At 51.4% G+C, this 14,649-nt stretch overlaps 6 protein-coding genes across 6 annotated transcripts; 3 read left to right on the top strand and 3 right to left on the bottom strand.

Annotated features, from left to right (window-relative positions):
* Nucleotides 1-661: 661 nt before the first annotated feature.
* M431DRAFT_1478 (hypothetical protein) lies at nt 662-3,225 on the top strand (the record flags this gene model as incomplete). Its single annotated transcript, XM_024912758.1, has 2 exons — nt 662-1,080; nt 1,182-3,225. 2 exons carry the CDS (start codon nt 662-664, stop codon nt 3,223-3,225), a joined length of 2,463 nt encoding a protein of 820 aa, XP_024778446.1.
* Nucleotides 3,226-5,154: 1,929 nt separating this feature from the next.
* Nucleotides 5,155-7,269, top strand: M431DRAFT_503718 (hypothetical protein). The gene is made up of 4 exons (XM_024918346.1): nt 5,155-5,644; nt 5,714-5,783; nt 5,849-6,673; nt 6,736-7,269. The coding sequence occupies exons 1-4, from the start codon at nt 5,609-5,611 to the stop codon at nt 7,056-7,058; spliced, it is 1,254 nt and encodes a 417-aa protein (XP_024778445.1). The 5' UTR covers nt 5,155-5,608; the 3' UTR covers nt 7,059-7,269.
* On the bottom strand, nt 6,799-7,530 carry M431DRAFT_285625 (hypothetical protein). Its single transcript, XM_024914049.1, has 4 exons — nt 7,452-7,530; nt 7,263-7,402; nt 6,990-7,176; nt 6,799 (listed from the first exon to the last, which is right to left on the bottom strand). Exons 2-3 carry the CDS (start codon nt 7,385-7,387, stop codon nt 7,077-7,079), a joined length of 225 nt encoding a protein of 74 aa, XP_024778444.1. The 5' UTR covers nt 7,388-7,402; nt 7,452-7,530; the 3' UTR covers nt 6,799; nt 6,990-7,076.
* Nucleotides 7,531-7,624: 94 nt separating this feature from the next.
* On the bottom strand, nt 7,625-9,408 carry M431DRAFT_76386 (hypothetical protein; the record flags this gene model as incomplete). The annotated part of the gene is made up of 3 exons (XM_024922457.1): nt 7,625-8,042; nt 8,106-8,801; nt 8,864-9,408. 3 exons carry the CDS (start codon nt 9,406-9,408, stop codon nt 7,625-7,627), a joined length of 1,659 nt encoding a protein of 552 aa, XP_024778443.1.
* Nucleotides 9,409-9,788: 380 nt separating this feature from the next.
* On the top strand, nt 9,789-11,067 carry M431DRAFT_106205 (hypothetical protein). The gene is made up of 3 exons (XM_024911605.1): nt 9,789-9,989; nt 10,066-10,826; nt 10,880-11,067. The coding sequence occupies exons 1-3, from the start codon at nt 9,816-9,818 to the stop codon at nt 10,884-10,886; spliced, it is 942 nt and encodes a 313-aa protein (XP_024778442.1). The 5' UTR covers nt 9,789-9,815; the 3' UTR covers nt 10,887-11,067.
* A 313-nt stretch (nt 11,068-11,380) lies between these two features.
* M431DRAFT_75245 (hypothetical protein) lies at nt 11,381-14,420 on the bottom strand (the record flags this gene model as incomplete). Its single annotated transcript, XM_024922320.1, has 2 exons — nt 11,381-13,930; nt 14,019-14,420. 2 exons carry the CDS (start codon nt 14,418-14,420, stop codon nt 11,381-11,383), a joined length of 2,952 nt encoding a protein of 983 aa, XP_024778441.1.
* Between the last annotated feature and the right edge of the window lie 229 nt (nt 14,421-14,649).

Here is a 14,649-nt window from a genome sequence, read left to right as displayed (position 1 = left end):
TGACTGTTAGTCCCATGCCCTATTACCTTGATGATGTTGCCGGTTCTTAGTGTCATTGGCTACGAGATGGCGGCAGGAGATTGGACGTCAAGACGTCTTGGGTGTTGACAGCCAATAACGTGGTGGCCTCCAGCTCATTGCGAGAATAAACAAACAATGCCCGCTGCCCTGTTGCGACCACCTCCTGTCACATCTTTTTTTTTTTTTATCTCTGCTCGTCTATTTTCGCTTTGTTTTATTTCTTTCTCTTGCGATATTCTTCACAAAGTCTGGCGCTTCCAAAATCTGCTTCTGCCGTGCCTTCTTTTTCCCGCTACATGTTTATTGTCATCCATCTGGGTATTGATTGGCGCATCCCAGGTTCTGTTTAATTAAAGAGGTCGGGTACCTCCTAACCTAAGCATCCTACCTTGCTCATCTCGTTTCCGTCCCCTTGTCGCCCAGCTCAGCGAAAGCCGCCCAGAATACCAGTGACAAGCAGTTGATCGAATACGATCGGATTTTCTTTCAATAAGAAGGGAGCTGTATTGGCGACCGGGGTGTCAGTGTCCCCTTTTTTTGACTTTTGTTCCTGGCCCAGCAGCTCCCGACCGGAACGGGGCGCCACTACCGCAAAGCCAGTGGGGTTCTGTCTGGTCTTAACCGCACCGAATATCGAATAATGTCGATTTCAATCTCCTCCCCCGTTAAATCGTTCTCGCGCCTGAGACGACCTTCTCTCTCCAACTCCAAGACAGCCTCGACACCGGACTTGGCCTCCGCCTATTCGCAGTCCAAGCTACTGCGCAAGACGTCAGTCGCGGCCCTGACTCCGAGCTCCCTGGCCAGCATCCCCGATGTCAGCGAGAGCTACGCCATCGACTCAGTTCTGAACCAAGCGCCCGAAAACACCATTCACGAGGAACCCGAGACGCCACCCGCCATGGAGCTGTCCGTCGGCGACTCTGTCAATGTGCCTGGAGGCATGGTCGGCACTGTCCGTTTTGTCGGCACCGTCCAGGGCAAGAAGGGCACATTTGTCGGCGTCGAGCTGGATTCAGAATTCGCCGCAAGGGGCAAGAATAACGGCGACGTTGATGGGTAAGGAGAGAACCAGCCGCACCACAGCGCTGTCTGGCGCATCGCCACCGCATTACATCAAGAGTCGATCGCTAACATGTTCTGTCTGTCTGGATTTGCAGCGTCTCCTATTTCACCACCAACGCCGCTGGTGCTGGCATCTTCGTCCCGGTTGCCAAGGCCCTCCGAAGGTCTTCCGGCCCATCCCCTATGACGCCTACGCCCGGTTCGAGCGGTCTGAAGCTGAGCATGAACAACTCGGTCAGCTTGACGCCTCCGACATCAGGCCTTTCAAAATTGGGCGCCTCGGCAGGCCCGTCTCGAGCTCAGAGCCCGCAAGGCAAGAAGCCACGGCCTTCACTGCAGACTGAGTCACCACAACGGAAAATGGCCATGTCGCCAGGTCCACGCCCGTCCATTGGGGCACCAGCAGTCAGAGCTCCCTCAAGATTTGGCAGTCCGACGGGTAAATTTTCGCAAAGTGTGCGCGGGACTGCCGGGCACTTGAGCGATCCCAACAAGAAAGGCCCAGGCATGGAGCGGCGGCCCAGCTTTGGGGGCCCCCGTAGCACTTCGTCTCTTGGCCCTGAACCTCTTTTTGACGAAGAACCGGCACCTATAGCAATGCCTACACCTCCAGCAAAGATCAACACAAGCCTGGGGTCGCTCTCCTTGCGTCCACCGTCCCGGGCGACCTCTATCAACGATGAGGAAATTGAGCGGCTACGCACCCAGTTAGAAGACCGAGACCGACAGCTGAAGGAGCAAGCCGCAACATTGGCCGAAATGGAGAGTAGTCTCACAGAACTTCAAACTCTGATAGAGAACCCAGATGGAATGGGCTTGAGACGGAGCAGCATAGACGATAAAGATGCATCTCAGCTTCGACACATGCTGCGGGAAAAGAATGACAAAATCGCCATGCTCACCATAGAATTCGATGCCCATCGAGCGGATTTCCGGAGTACTATTGACACACTCGAAATGGCCAGCACAGAGACTGAGCGGGTGTATGAGAAGCGGATAGAGGAACTCATAGCGGATATTCGCGAGCTCGAATCGAGAAACTTGGATGTGGACTCCGTAGCGACCCAACTAAAGCAACTCGAGGAGCTAGTGCAGGAGCTCGAAGAGGGTCTAGAGGATGCTCGTCGTGGCGAGGCTGAGGCCCGTGGAGAGGCCGAGTTCTTGCGAGGAGAGGTGGAGAGGACCCGTTCGGAGCTTCGACGAGAAAAGGAACGCGTTATCCCTCATAATGCAGCGGCCTTGAGCGGCGATAGTGCTGCACTAGCTAAGAGCTTGGAGCAGAAGGAAGATGAAATTCGAGGACTCAAGGCCATTATCCATTCCCTTAGCCGGGATTCAATCCCTGGCGCCGAGGGCCATACTCCCAGGCCGCGCCCCGGTTCATTAATCGGCGAAAAGGATGCCATCGAAAATAAGATTGCTCGAGACAACCTGGAGAGACAAGTTGCTGAGCTTCAGCAGGTATTGAAGGAGAAGAGCCACCGAGAGGAGGAGCTGCAGCACGAGATTGAATTCTTGCGCTCAAGCAGTGTCAAACCGAACCGTGAGTCGAACCGCGAGTCGAACCGTGATTCTGTTCCCATTCGGCGATCATCTGTAAGAGACTCACGGGACACCATCCTGTCTACTCGATCCCACGAAGCACGATCGCCGGAGCTGTCTCACAAGCGGATAAGCACCCTCGATACGATGCACGAGAGCGACACCTATTCGACCGCCACCGAGAGTAGCACTCTTTGGTGCGAGATTTGCGAGACTGGTGGCCATGACATCCTGACATGCACAAACATGTTTGGCACCGATAGCGCCAAGAATTCCAAGCCTAATGCCAACCCCATTAAAGAGGAGGACGAAGATGATGAGGAAGCTGAAGAGAAGGCGCGAAGAGAAAATGCCCAAGAGGACCTCAAGCCTCTTACACCCACGGGTGACGAGATTCACCACCCAGCTGTTTTAACCCCCGGTATTCCCAAGGAGGAGCCCGCATCAGTTCCGGCAGTCAGGATCACCCCCAACCCTATGGAATCAGGGCCCGTGGCTGGCAAGGAGAGCGGTGTCCTGGACCTCGAGAAGTGGTGCGCTATATGCGAGCGAGATGGTCATGACAGCGTGGATTGCCCCTTTGAAGATGCGTTCTAAGACGGTTGAGCGGACGGACAGAAAATGAGAGCAGACGATAGACGGCGGGCATATGGCACGCAAACGGCATTAACGAGTTTGACGTTTTTTGTGTGGTATGGCTGCATTTTGTATTCGGGACATGGCATTCATTCTTTCTTGGCTTGGGCGCCCTTTCGCATGATACCTCCACATCCTCTTTGCCACCTTTTTGTTTACCGGTGCAGAGTTGTACAGTATGACTTTATTTATTAGAGAGCCTTAGATACTACCCAGGTATGCGTCTTTCTTTTTTTGCAAGAATACCATTGAATTTTATGCAGCCTCATATTACACACACCGCGGACTTGTTATCTGATGCCAAATCTCTACTAGGTGCCTCAACCTTATTCTAGCGCCTGGCTGCTTATTACCTTTGGGACACGAGATACTAGATATCCAACTGGTGTGATGGGCAAAAGCAAATCCCTACATGTACCTTTTGCTTCGGCTCCTGGTGGACGGACTTTGGCTTAGACAATGATTACAATTAGCAGAGTACCGTGTATGGAGTAATACGAGGCTATGGACTTTATTGTATCCTATATTGTTAGTACCCGGGTTCCACAGAATGCATGGGCAAATTACTGTATAATGGCCTAGCCGGGTCACACAAAGGATTGATGTGGATGGATGCCTTTTCAAAACCAGGGGAGCCCATCAGTACAGCACGGCTTTGTCAGTCTGTGCATCTACGGTAGTCTGCCAGCTGCCTCGACCACATCCCGGCTGGACGTGTGGCGGTGTCAGCCAGCCCGTTGCTTTCCATCCATCCCTTTTGTTGGAAGAAGCTCGCGGGCGTGCATTGAGGCTAGTCCGTTTCCACGCGGCCAACAACGGGGTCCGCTGAGCGAGATCGATGATTTGATCAGGCAAAATCGACGGCCGACGTTTTCGTGGAGGTGCAGCGGGATCCATCCTGGCACCTGGTCGGCCAGCTGTTCTTCACCTTTTTGCTGTACGAAGCATGTACAAGTACGTGTACTGCTACCCTACCGTTTGTTTGACAGGACAGGGATTCTGTTGGTGGAAAGACGGGACGGATACGGATACCAGCAGACAAGAAAGAAAAATCTTGAAGAAGCCCGACGGCTGATGGCCGAGATTGACTTTACCAAGGTTGTTTGGTGAGGAGCGGAGGTGGTACAGGTACAAGTGCGGAGTGCGTGAAGATGGAGAAAGAGCAGCATCGGAAAGTTTAATGCAAGAACCAGTACGAGGCAGCTGGGCTCAAGTACCGGCCACGTAGCGATACAGCCTCATTTTCGATTGGGTTCCAAGTCTGCTGCCATGTGCCTTCTGCTAGCACCGCTTTTGGCTGCGACAAGTGCCTGACTTACCGTCCTAGTACTAGAGCGGTACGCGGCCACAGTTCTGAAAGGGCATCGAATCGAATGGGAAAGATGTGAGATCCAAGGAGCAGGAATCTGAGTGACGAGTAACAAAGGAAATACTAGGTACTAATAAACAAAGCAATCACAATCACAATCGTGCTACCATATTGTCCTCCCTACTCCGGACTCCGAACCAATGCGAAGCTCGGCCTCTTGTCTCGCCTCTGTACAGTGACAAACAAATACTCGGCGGTACCCGCTGCTAGCCCGCATGGCAGCACAAAGGTTGCCAGCTTTTTGCGTTATCGGGCACCGCCACACCATCGACTTTCTTCGATACAATTCCATGAGGCGCACCAGCCTTGGGACCCCTGCAACCGCCCTTTTAATCCTCCAAGGCGGCGCTTGATCTGCCCTTGGCTACTGACCAAAGGCCGCTTCCCTTGACCGGAACATTCTTCTCTTCGTTTCTTTCAAATAAACCACCAGACCGGCACAACTTCACCTTTGCTGCTTCTATCGCCGCTTAACTCGGCTTCTCTCGAATCCTCCTCCTCCTCGAGCAAGAAAAAGAATCAAACTTCAACCTCTTCATCCCGCAAATTTCTCCAACGCCCCACCGTTCCCTCAGCGGCTTTCCAGGCACGCTATCTTTTTTTTCTGCTGGGCTATTTTCTCAGGTACGATAAAAACCACAGGGCCGTTTTTTTATCAGCATTTGCCCCTCGGCGCAATCGCTGGCCACGCTTCCACCTTCTTCCACCGTCACCACCAGCGTTTCGCAACGTAATCCCTTCAACCTCGTTTCTCCAAACTGGGCACGATAGCACAAGTTTGCTATTTTTCTTCTTCTTTTCTCTTCGCTGCCTAGAAGTTTCCACGGGCGCTCGGTTGCTGCGGACTCTTCTATTAGCTCTGACTAATCACTCTTCCACAGAGCCTCTTTTTTATCGTCGAACGCTTGCCGTCGGTTTCTTTTCTTTTTGGCGCAAACAAAAATCAATTTCTTTGATATTCTATAATCCGACATCATGGTGAAGGAGACAGGACTTTATGACACCCTTGGTGTATGTATTGGACCTAATACGCCCCCACGGCTTGGATCTGGACGGAGAGACTAACACGGTTTATACTAGGTCGCTCCCACAGCTACGGAGCAGGAGTTGAAGAAGGCTTACAAGATTGGTGCCTTGAAGCACCACCCTGGTACGCTATTACCTTGATAACTGTCAACTACAAACAACATGATTTCTAACATGCACTTTCTTCAGACAAGAATGCACACAACCCCGCTGCGGAAGAAAAGTTCAAGGAGATCTCGCACGCCTATGAGATCCTTTCCGATCCTCAGAAGCGACAGATCTACGATCAATATGGTGAGGCTGGTCTAGAGGGCGGTGCAGGTGGCGCGGGTGGCATGGCTGCTGAGGATCTGTTTGCTCAGTTCTTTGGCGGTGGCGGCTTCGGCGGCATGGGAGGCATGTTCGGTGGTATGCAGAACCGTGGTCCTCCCAAGGCTCGCACCATTCACCACACCCACAAGGTCTCCCTCGAGGACATCTACCGAGGCAAGATTTCCAAGCTGGCCCTGCAGCGATCCATCATCTGCCCCAAGTGCGACGGTCTCGGAGGAAAGGATGGTGCCGTCCGCAAGTGTACAGGCTGTAACGGAGCCGGTATGAAGACCATGATGCGCCAGATGGGTCCCATGATCCAGCGCTTCCAGACCGTTTGCCCCGACTGCAATGGTGAAGGAGAAATCATCAAGGATAAGGACCGCTGCAAGCAGTGCAACGGCAAGAAGACCACAGTTGACCGAAAGGTCCTCCACGTCCACGTCGACAGGGGTGTCAGAAGCGGCACCAAGGTCGAGTTCCGCGGCGAAGGTGACCAGGCTCCCGGCGTCCAGGCCGGTGACGTTGTTTTCGAGATTGAGCAGAAGCCCCACGCACGCTTCACTCGCAAGGAGGACGATCTTCTCTACCGATGCGAAATTGAGCTGGTCACTGCCCTTGCTGGTGGTACCATCTACGTCGAGCACCTAGATGACCGATGGCTCAGCATTGACATCCTGCCCGGAGAGGCTATTGCACCTGGTATGTATCTCTCTTACTCCGCGTTCTATTCAATCTAACGGTAAAACTAACACATTTTCTAGACTCTGTCAAGATGGTCCGCGGTCAGGGTATGCCCTCATACAGACACCACGACTATGGTAACCTCTACATCCGCTTCGATGTCAAGTTCCCCGAAAAGAACTGGACCGACGATGCCGAGGCTTTCGAGACTCTCCGCAAGATCCTGCCACCCCCTACATCACAGCCTGCTGCCCCTGCTGAGGCCATGACGGAGCCTGCTGATTTGGAAGACTTGGATACCAAGGCTCAGACCAAGGTCTTCGGAGACCCTAACTCCATGGGAGAGGACGAGGACGAGGATGGCCACCCTGGCGGCGAGCGCGTCCAGTGCGCGTCGCAGTAAAGCAGAGCCGATATATACCTATATATAACTTGGGGCTAAAAATAGAAAAGGAGAGCGGACCATGGATGCACGCTGACGCCATGAGGCATTGGACGCCCCTCTTTCCAGAGGCAGCAAGCGTGTGAAGCAGGCGGAGGATACTGTTTGGTTTCATTGGGAAATTGACTACTTGACGTCATTTCATTCTCTACCGCAGCACATGGGTTTTTTTCTCGCATTCTCATTGATACCATCTGCACTTGGGAAGGCGAGGGATGCGCAGAGGGACGATCACGGGCATGTCCATTTTGCCGACCATTATTATGGACTTGGTGCTTTTTGGACTGCATGACTAGGTTGGAGGGCGTTTAGGGGGCATAGACGATTTGACGAGCTTTTTAAGTTGTTGCAGACTTAGACTATGAATACGACGATATCAAGCATGCTTTTCTTTTTCCCCCATGCAGTATCCTAGTGACAGGTACATAGTGAACTCTCGTATGAAGAAATAACCTAGGCATCTTTATCTACATCTTCCATAGAATCCTGCAATTGCAGCGGAATCGAGTACTATTAATAAGACGAGATTACTCCTCGCCATCACCTGTATCTACAGCCACATCACTATCAACATTGCCTTGCGGTGTTTCCGAGCCCCCTTCTTCGTCCAGTCCGCCAGTGACCACCTTTCGCAGACTCTCGACCGTGTACAAAAGCCCTCGGACGTCCTCTTCGCTGATTTCGGGCTCGTTTGCCTCCACTTCCTTGTCCTTGAAGCAGGATTCGACATCCATGGCTAGTCTGCCGTTGGTCATGGTCAAACGGAATGCGTGGAGGCTTTGGGCCTTGGTTTCCGCATCGGGTTCGATGGCGGCGATGACGGTGGGAGGGGCATCGTCGCTTGGGGAGATTGTGAGGGACAGGGGCTTGCCGGGGAGTTGGATGATGCCTGGGCAGTGGAGCTCGTTGTTTTCGTTGAGCTTCCATGAGAAAATTGCTTTGATGCTGTGAATTGTTGTTAGTGCATGAGTTGCTGTGATTGGACTGTTGATGAAGTGGAAAACTTACTCTTCGCAGATGGCCAATATGTATGTCATGGGGCCCTCTTCGGAGGGGTAAAGCAGAGTGTAAAGACCCGAAACGGCAATCGTTGCAGTTTCGGGAGCAATCTCCTGTGCGAGAGACAGGATGCTTGTCTTGAAGAGCTGCTTGCCAGCGAGCCAGTCCCAAACGAAAATATCTTCATCACCGCCTCCGGAGACGAGGATCTCTGGTTTCGCCGCAGGGATAACCATGTCACTGATGAACTCCTTGTGGCCAAAGCAAAATTTCTCAATGACGTGTGCTTGGGGGATGTAGCGTGACAACCGAATATGCTCATCTCTGTCCGCTGTGATGATGTACCTGCGTCCCTGCTGCTCGCCGAGAACAAGGGCAGTCAGCATGGAGACGTGTCCCAGCAGCAAGTTGAGTTCGAAACCGGGGCCGCCTGCGCTGCCGTCCTTGGATTCGTTGGCGAGTTCAGCTTGTTTGATTTGGTTGAGGAGAGCGAGACGGTTGCCTTTGGAGTGGACGGTGAGTGTGGTGGCAGTGGGTTTGAAGGACTTTTTGGAGGGTAGGGGTAAAGATGATTGTGATGCCAGAGATTTTGATCCATCAGCTGGGATAATGAGAGGTATAGCGTAGACGTCTCCGAACTTGTCGGCGCTGATGATTTGAGAGTCTGGTCCAATGGCAACTGCGCTTGGTCGCTTGGGCATAGTCCTATATGATATGTCTTAATATGGGTCACTTTGAAGGGTAATCGTGATGAGAGATATCCATACCTTTGGCTGAGTTGCTTCAGATGTCCATTTCCATCATGCTCAAACACCCAAATGATCTTGTCATGTCCTGTTATGGCCACCACATGGCTCCCATCGGCAGTACTTGTCAGATGAGTGATCACGGGCCGGTCAGGCACACGAGCGAAACGAGTTTTGCCGTTATCAAAATCCTTTGCAGCCTTTCCTTTGCCCTTCTTCCCTCTGCCGTCGAAATGGCCGGCCTGGGGCTTTTCATCCTGAGCTGTCGTAGGAGCAGAAGCTTCTTCTGCATTTACTGAAGTGCTCTCATTATCACCCTCCAGCTTTTGCCGTTTGGCTGGCGGACCATCGCTTTCAGTTGCTGGGGTGTCCGCCTCTATCGTGAGTGCAGCTTCGGCCTTGGCCTCGTTTATGGCTTTGATAGATTGTGCGACTTTGTCTGCGTCAGGATACTTCCATGATGAGACGTAGCTGCCGTCTGTGAGATTGAAGGTATGGATTGCGCCTCCACGAGCAGCAAAGAGGATTTGCCCGTGGACATGTACTTTGTTATAAGGAATCTTCATTTTCTATGAGTGCTTTGAATGTGAAAGTTGAATGAGTGACATCCAATTGAAGCTTGAAGGAATCACGTATTGAGATCCTCTGGCGTATCATCAACTTTTTTTCGACAAGCTCTGAAAAAAAAGATACTTCCTGCTTGTACCTTTGCTTCAGCTGCCTGCCACATGCAAAACGGTACGTACTGGCCCCACCCAAACCGCTGACAAAGAAATCCAGCTCTCACCGCTTACCCAAATCAGGCTAGCAAAGCCATGCCCTAGCCATTCGACACACATTTTCTCACTGGCTGCAAAATCCGGAAATTTGGCTCGTCTCTTCTTTTCTCCCGATAGACATCACGTCAACCAAATTCCCATATACCAAGATACCCTTTTGCCCTTAAATAACCTGCCTTCATAAAAAAGAAGATATGGGGGGCAAAACAGCAAACAAGGCCGGCTACTTCGACAAGCTCAAGGGCTTGCTCCAGGAGTACAAGTCCATCTTCATCGTCGAGATTGACAATGTCTCCTCGCAGCAGATGCACGAGATCCGACACTCCCTTCGTGGTAAGGGAGTTGTCCTGATGGGCAAGAACACCATGGTATGTCAATTGCGCAATTTCTGGAACAACTAGAATTTCAAGAAAGTAAGACTAACGGATGGATTTTGCTTTACAGGTTCGCCGAGCTCTCAGGACCTTTGTCCTCGATACTCCCGAGTACGAGCGCATCCTGCCTTTCGTCAAGGGCAACGTCGGTTTCGTCTTCACCAACGGCGACCTCAAGGAGGTCCGTGACCAGCTTCTCGAAAACCGTGTCGCTGCTCCCGCTCGTGCTGGTGCCGTCGCTCCCGTCGATGTGTGGGTTCCTGCTGGAAACACCGGTATGGAGCCTGGCAAGACCTCTTTCTTCCAGGCTCTCGGTGTCCCCACCAAGATCGCTCGTGGTACCATTGAAATTACCACCGATCTGAAGCTCATTGATGCTGGCAACAAGGTCGGCCCCTCCGAGGCCTCGCTGCTCAACTTGCTCAACATCTCTCCCTTCACCTACGGTATGGGTATCGCTCAGGTCTACGACCAGGGCCAGACCTTCCCTCCTTCCATCCTCGACATCGGCGAGGAGCAGCTCCTCAAGGCCCTGAGCACTGCCATTACCACCGTTGCCACCATCTCCCTGGCCATCAACTTCCCCACCCTGCCTTCCGTCATGCACTCTCTTGTCAACTCTTACAAGAAGGTCCTGGCTGTTGCTGTTGAGACCGAGATCACCTGGCCCGAGATTGAGCAGCTCAAGGACCGCATCGCCAACCCCGATGCCTACGCTGCCGCTGCTCCCGCTGCCGCCGCCGGTGGTGCCGCTGCTGAGGCCGCTCCCGCTGCTGAGGAGAAGAAGGACGAGTCCGAGGAGGAAGATGAGGAGGGCTTCGGCGGTCTCTTGTATGTGACTCCCTTGAAATTCCTTTTGAAATCAGAACTAACATGCTTAATAGCGACTAAACAATCAATAACGGTACTGGGTCGGCTTTCAGGGCTTGTTCGGCTTGTTTCACGGTATATGGATCTGAATATGGTGCATAGGTCATTGGTTGGTCAAATTAGGACCAAAGCAATGATTACATGAGACACGAAAAATCAATGAAAGTTGCAAGTCAACTATTGAACAAATGAATGAACTGGGCCAACTTGTGCATATGTCGAATCGTGATGGTCATGGCTGGAAACCACTCATTAACAAAAGGTTAGTCTCTTTTCTTTTTTTCTTGAGTGAGCACACTCCTTCTGGCTTTGGATGATTATAAATTTATTCATGAGCTTTTTAACCCTGAAATCTCCTGATGAAAACAAATATTCAACAACACCTTATGACTCTAATCCTTACGTTTTACCAATATTCTATCGCAATGCTTTCAAGGCGAACCAAGGCTAATTAGCAAAAGATTTTATAGGACTCTCACACGAACTTGTTATCGTAAATGTGATTTGCCCATGATTTATGCAATGCCACGAGACTTGTTCTCCTTTGCCTCTCTAGCATCCAACACACTCCGGGCAATGTCAATTGCGCGCTGCGGTATTCCCGCCAGATGTGCCACTTTAAGAGCATGGCTCTGGCGATTGATCCCTGGCCGTAGTTTGTGCACGTAGACGAAGCTTCCATCTTCATTCTCTTTGACATCAGTGCAGTAGGTCCGGACGGGGCCATATTTTGGGTGACAGAATCCCTCAGCAGCTGCCATGTCGGCTACATCATGGAAATGTGTCGCAAAAAGAGTCCTGCATTGGTTGACAGTCACGAGGTGGTGCAGGCAGGCAAATGCGATTGCCGTGCCGTCCTCTGGTGTGGTTCCTCGACCTATTTCATCCATTATGACAAAAGACCGTGGTGTGGCTTGTCTTAGAATCTGAGCCGTCTCAAGCATCTCAACCATAAAGGTGCTCTGGTCGTGGTATAGGCTGTCAGCGGAACCCACGCGACTGAAGATTGCATCAACAATGCCAATTTCGGCCAGCGAGGCAGGGACATAGCATCCAATCTGAGCCATTATTGTAATCAAGGCGTTTTGGCGAAGAAACGTGCTCTTGCCGGCCATGTTCGGTCCAGTGATGAACCAAATGAGCCCGTTTGGGGACGGCCCGACTATACAGTCGTTGCGAGTAAATCGGCGGCCCTGCTCCAACAGACCCCCTTCCACCGTAGGATGCCGGCCACCCATGATTGTGTGAGTTCTTGAATCCGTCAAGGTGGGACGGACAAGATTCTGATCAAGGGCTATTTTCGCAAACGACGTTGCAATGTCGATTTCGTCCAGCACGGCTGCAATGTGTCGCAGCTTAATAAAGTTCTTAACAACTTGTTCGCGTAGAGCTTGAAACACACGCTGCTCCTCGTGGCGAATTCGAGACGTTACCTTTTCTAAACGCTGGCCAAGGGATGTCCATTCATCAAGCTGGAACGATCTCGTGCTACGGTTTGAAGAGACCATCTTTATCTCGGCAAGATTTTTGGCGTCTTTCCCCTTAATATGGGCAATATGGCCGACGGTCGGTGCCCATTTAAGGGTCAAGCTTGGTGCTTTAAACCGTTCGCAAAATTCTTCTCCGAGAGTAGTCTTGTCCTTTAGAAGCGATGCGAGATCGTCGTGAAGACTCTGAAGCTCTTTGCTCGCAGTTGGCTTCATAATCCACGGCCGATTATCTTCTCCGTATTGCTCCTCTTTGATGGTGCTTCGCTTTTTTCTCTTTCCTTTGGTCAAAACAGCAACATCCTCCGAGAAGCCTTCGGCAGAAGCAATGTTTTGGGCTTGAGACATGGCTTCTTCTGCCTCGGAATCTTCTGCTGCCTGTTGCTGGGCAATGCCCTCCTCGTCTATTGACTCTTGAATCCTATGGGCGAGTTTAAGCGGCTCTTCAAGCTCAATTCGAGACGCTAGCGTATCAATACAGTCTGTTGAAGGAGAAGTACTCTCTCTTCCCGATGCTTCTTTCAATAAAGTAGTGATTTCTTCAGCTGCGCGAATCGTGTTGGCTATTCCAAGTAAGTCATCGGCCTCACCTCTTCCCAAGGCAAATCTTTGAACAAGTCTTTGGCAATCATCGCTTAGCCGTAACATGACGACCAAAGAATCCCTAAGATCGCCTAACTCCATGAAACGAGCGACAAGGTCTTGTCGAGCTTTGATAACCTCTAGAGATGTGGACGGAGAGCCAAGCCATTCATTGAGCAACCTAGCGCCGCTCTTTGTAACCGTGCGGCGTATCGCATGAAGAAGACTGCCACGGAAGAAACCATCGCGGATGGTTTGTTTGATTTCCAGTGCCCTCAAGCTGTTCTTGTCGATTGTCATCGTCTGCATGTTCCCATAGCGCAGAGGTGGCTGAAGCTTCATACTCGTCTCCTGTAACCGATTCCTTACATAGTTCAGCGCCAAGCCACCCGCGATGATTTCATCATCTGTAAAGGATGTTTGTAAATTTTGAGAGATTTCTGATTCCAGATATGGTGCCCAGTCATCAAGCTTCACTAGACCCCCATCAGATGAAAATGTGACGAGATGCCGATCATCTGTCAATATTGAAAAAACATCGTGATCTTTTCTGGATTCGAATGATTGCTCAAGAACAACTTCTCGTGGGGCTATTCGGGACAAGATGGACGGAAGAGACGACAAGGTTGCGGACTGGGTGAAAAACTGGCCGGTGGAAAGGTCAAGCCATGCTAGACCTATAGGTGTAGAATCTACGCCCATGACATCTGAAGCTTGGTGAGACGAGGAAGTGTCTGGCTGCATACTTTTATCAAGATCATTTTGAGGAACGTGAATTGCCATGATGTAATTATTGGCGTAAGGATCAATAAAATTCTCGTCGATGAGAGTTCCTGGAGTGATGATTCGGGTAACCCGACGATTATGCATGAGGCCACCCGACTTGATTTTCTCAGAGGCATCATTGGGAAATTCTTCGGCTATGGCGACGTGGCGATTCAAGTCTTGAACCAGGATTTTCAGATATTTGTCTAGTTGCATATAACGAAATCCAGCCTGTATACGCTGATTAGCATGGCTCAAGTTTTTATGTATGCAAAATAATAGGACCTATGCACAGCAAAAGAGGGGGGTAGGACCTTACCATAGGCACAGGTCCAGCAGTTGTCTTCTTAAACGCCAGCTTTATGCCGAAATGCGTTGCATACTCCTCGGCATGCTCGAAATAGAGCTCATAGAAGCCTCCCACTCTTGTGAGGAGAACACACTTCTCAAACTTGTCCATATGACGGCGCGCTTGGAGTATGACGGTTGGGTAGGCCGGCCCATTTTGCTCCTCAAGTGCGAGGGGACTCGCAGCAATTTTCCCCTGGGGCAAGTCAGAAAGCTTGACAGTCGTCCTCGTTCGCTTTGCCTTTGCGGCAGCCTGGAGATGAGCAGCAGTGGTGAAAGGCAAGGCAAACGCAGCTCTTAGAGCCGGTGCCGATGAGCGGCGAGCATAGAGGGGCCGAGGCCAGAAGCCATGGACGGTGCGTTGACGAAGCATTACAGCTCACTTGACAAGATCACCTGCCCCTTTGTCGAACCCTTTGGAAGTTGTGAAACCCTCGACATTGAGCTCGTGAGCATGAATTTCCATCGAGTGGGTTGGTTCAGTTTGTTTTATTTTTATTTTTGGGTGTCGAGGCCGTGATAGAGGCCCGGCCCCACCAACAGGCGGATGCCGGTGCCTGAAACGCCGTCGAAGCGCCACTGCGGAATTTGGAGAACGGCGG

Source organism: Trichoderma harzianum (assembly GCF_003025095.1).
Source record: "Trichoderma harzianum CBS 226.95 unplaced genomic scaffold M431scaffold_2, whole genome shotgun sequence".
NCBI classification, from domain to species: Eukaryota; Fungi; Ascomycota; class Sordariomycetes; order Hypocreales; family Hypocreaceae; genus Trichoderma; species Trichoderma harzianum.
This window is presented reverse-complemented; position numbering and strand designations above follow the sequence as displayed.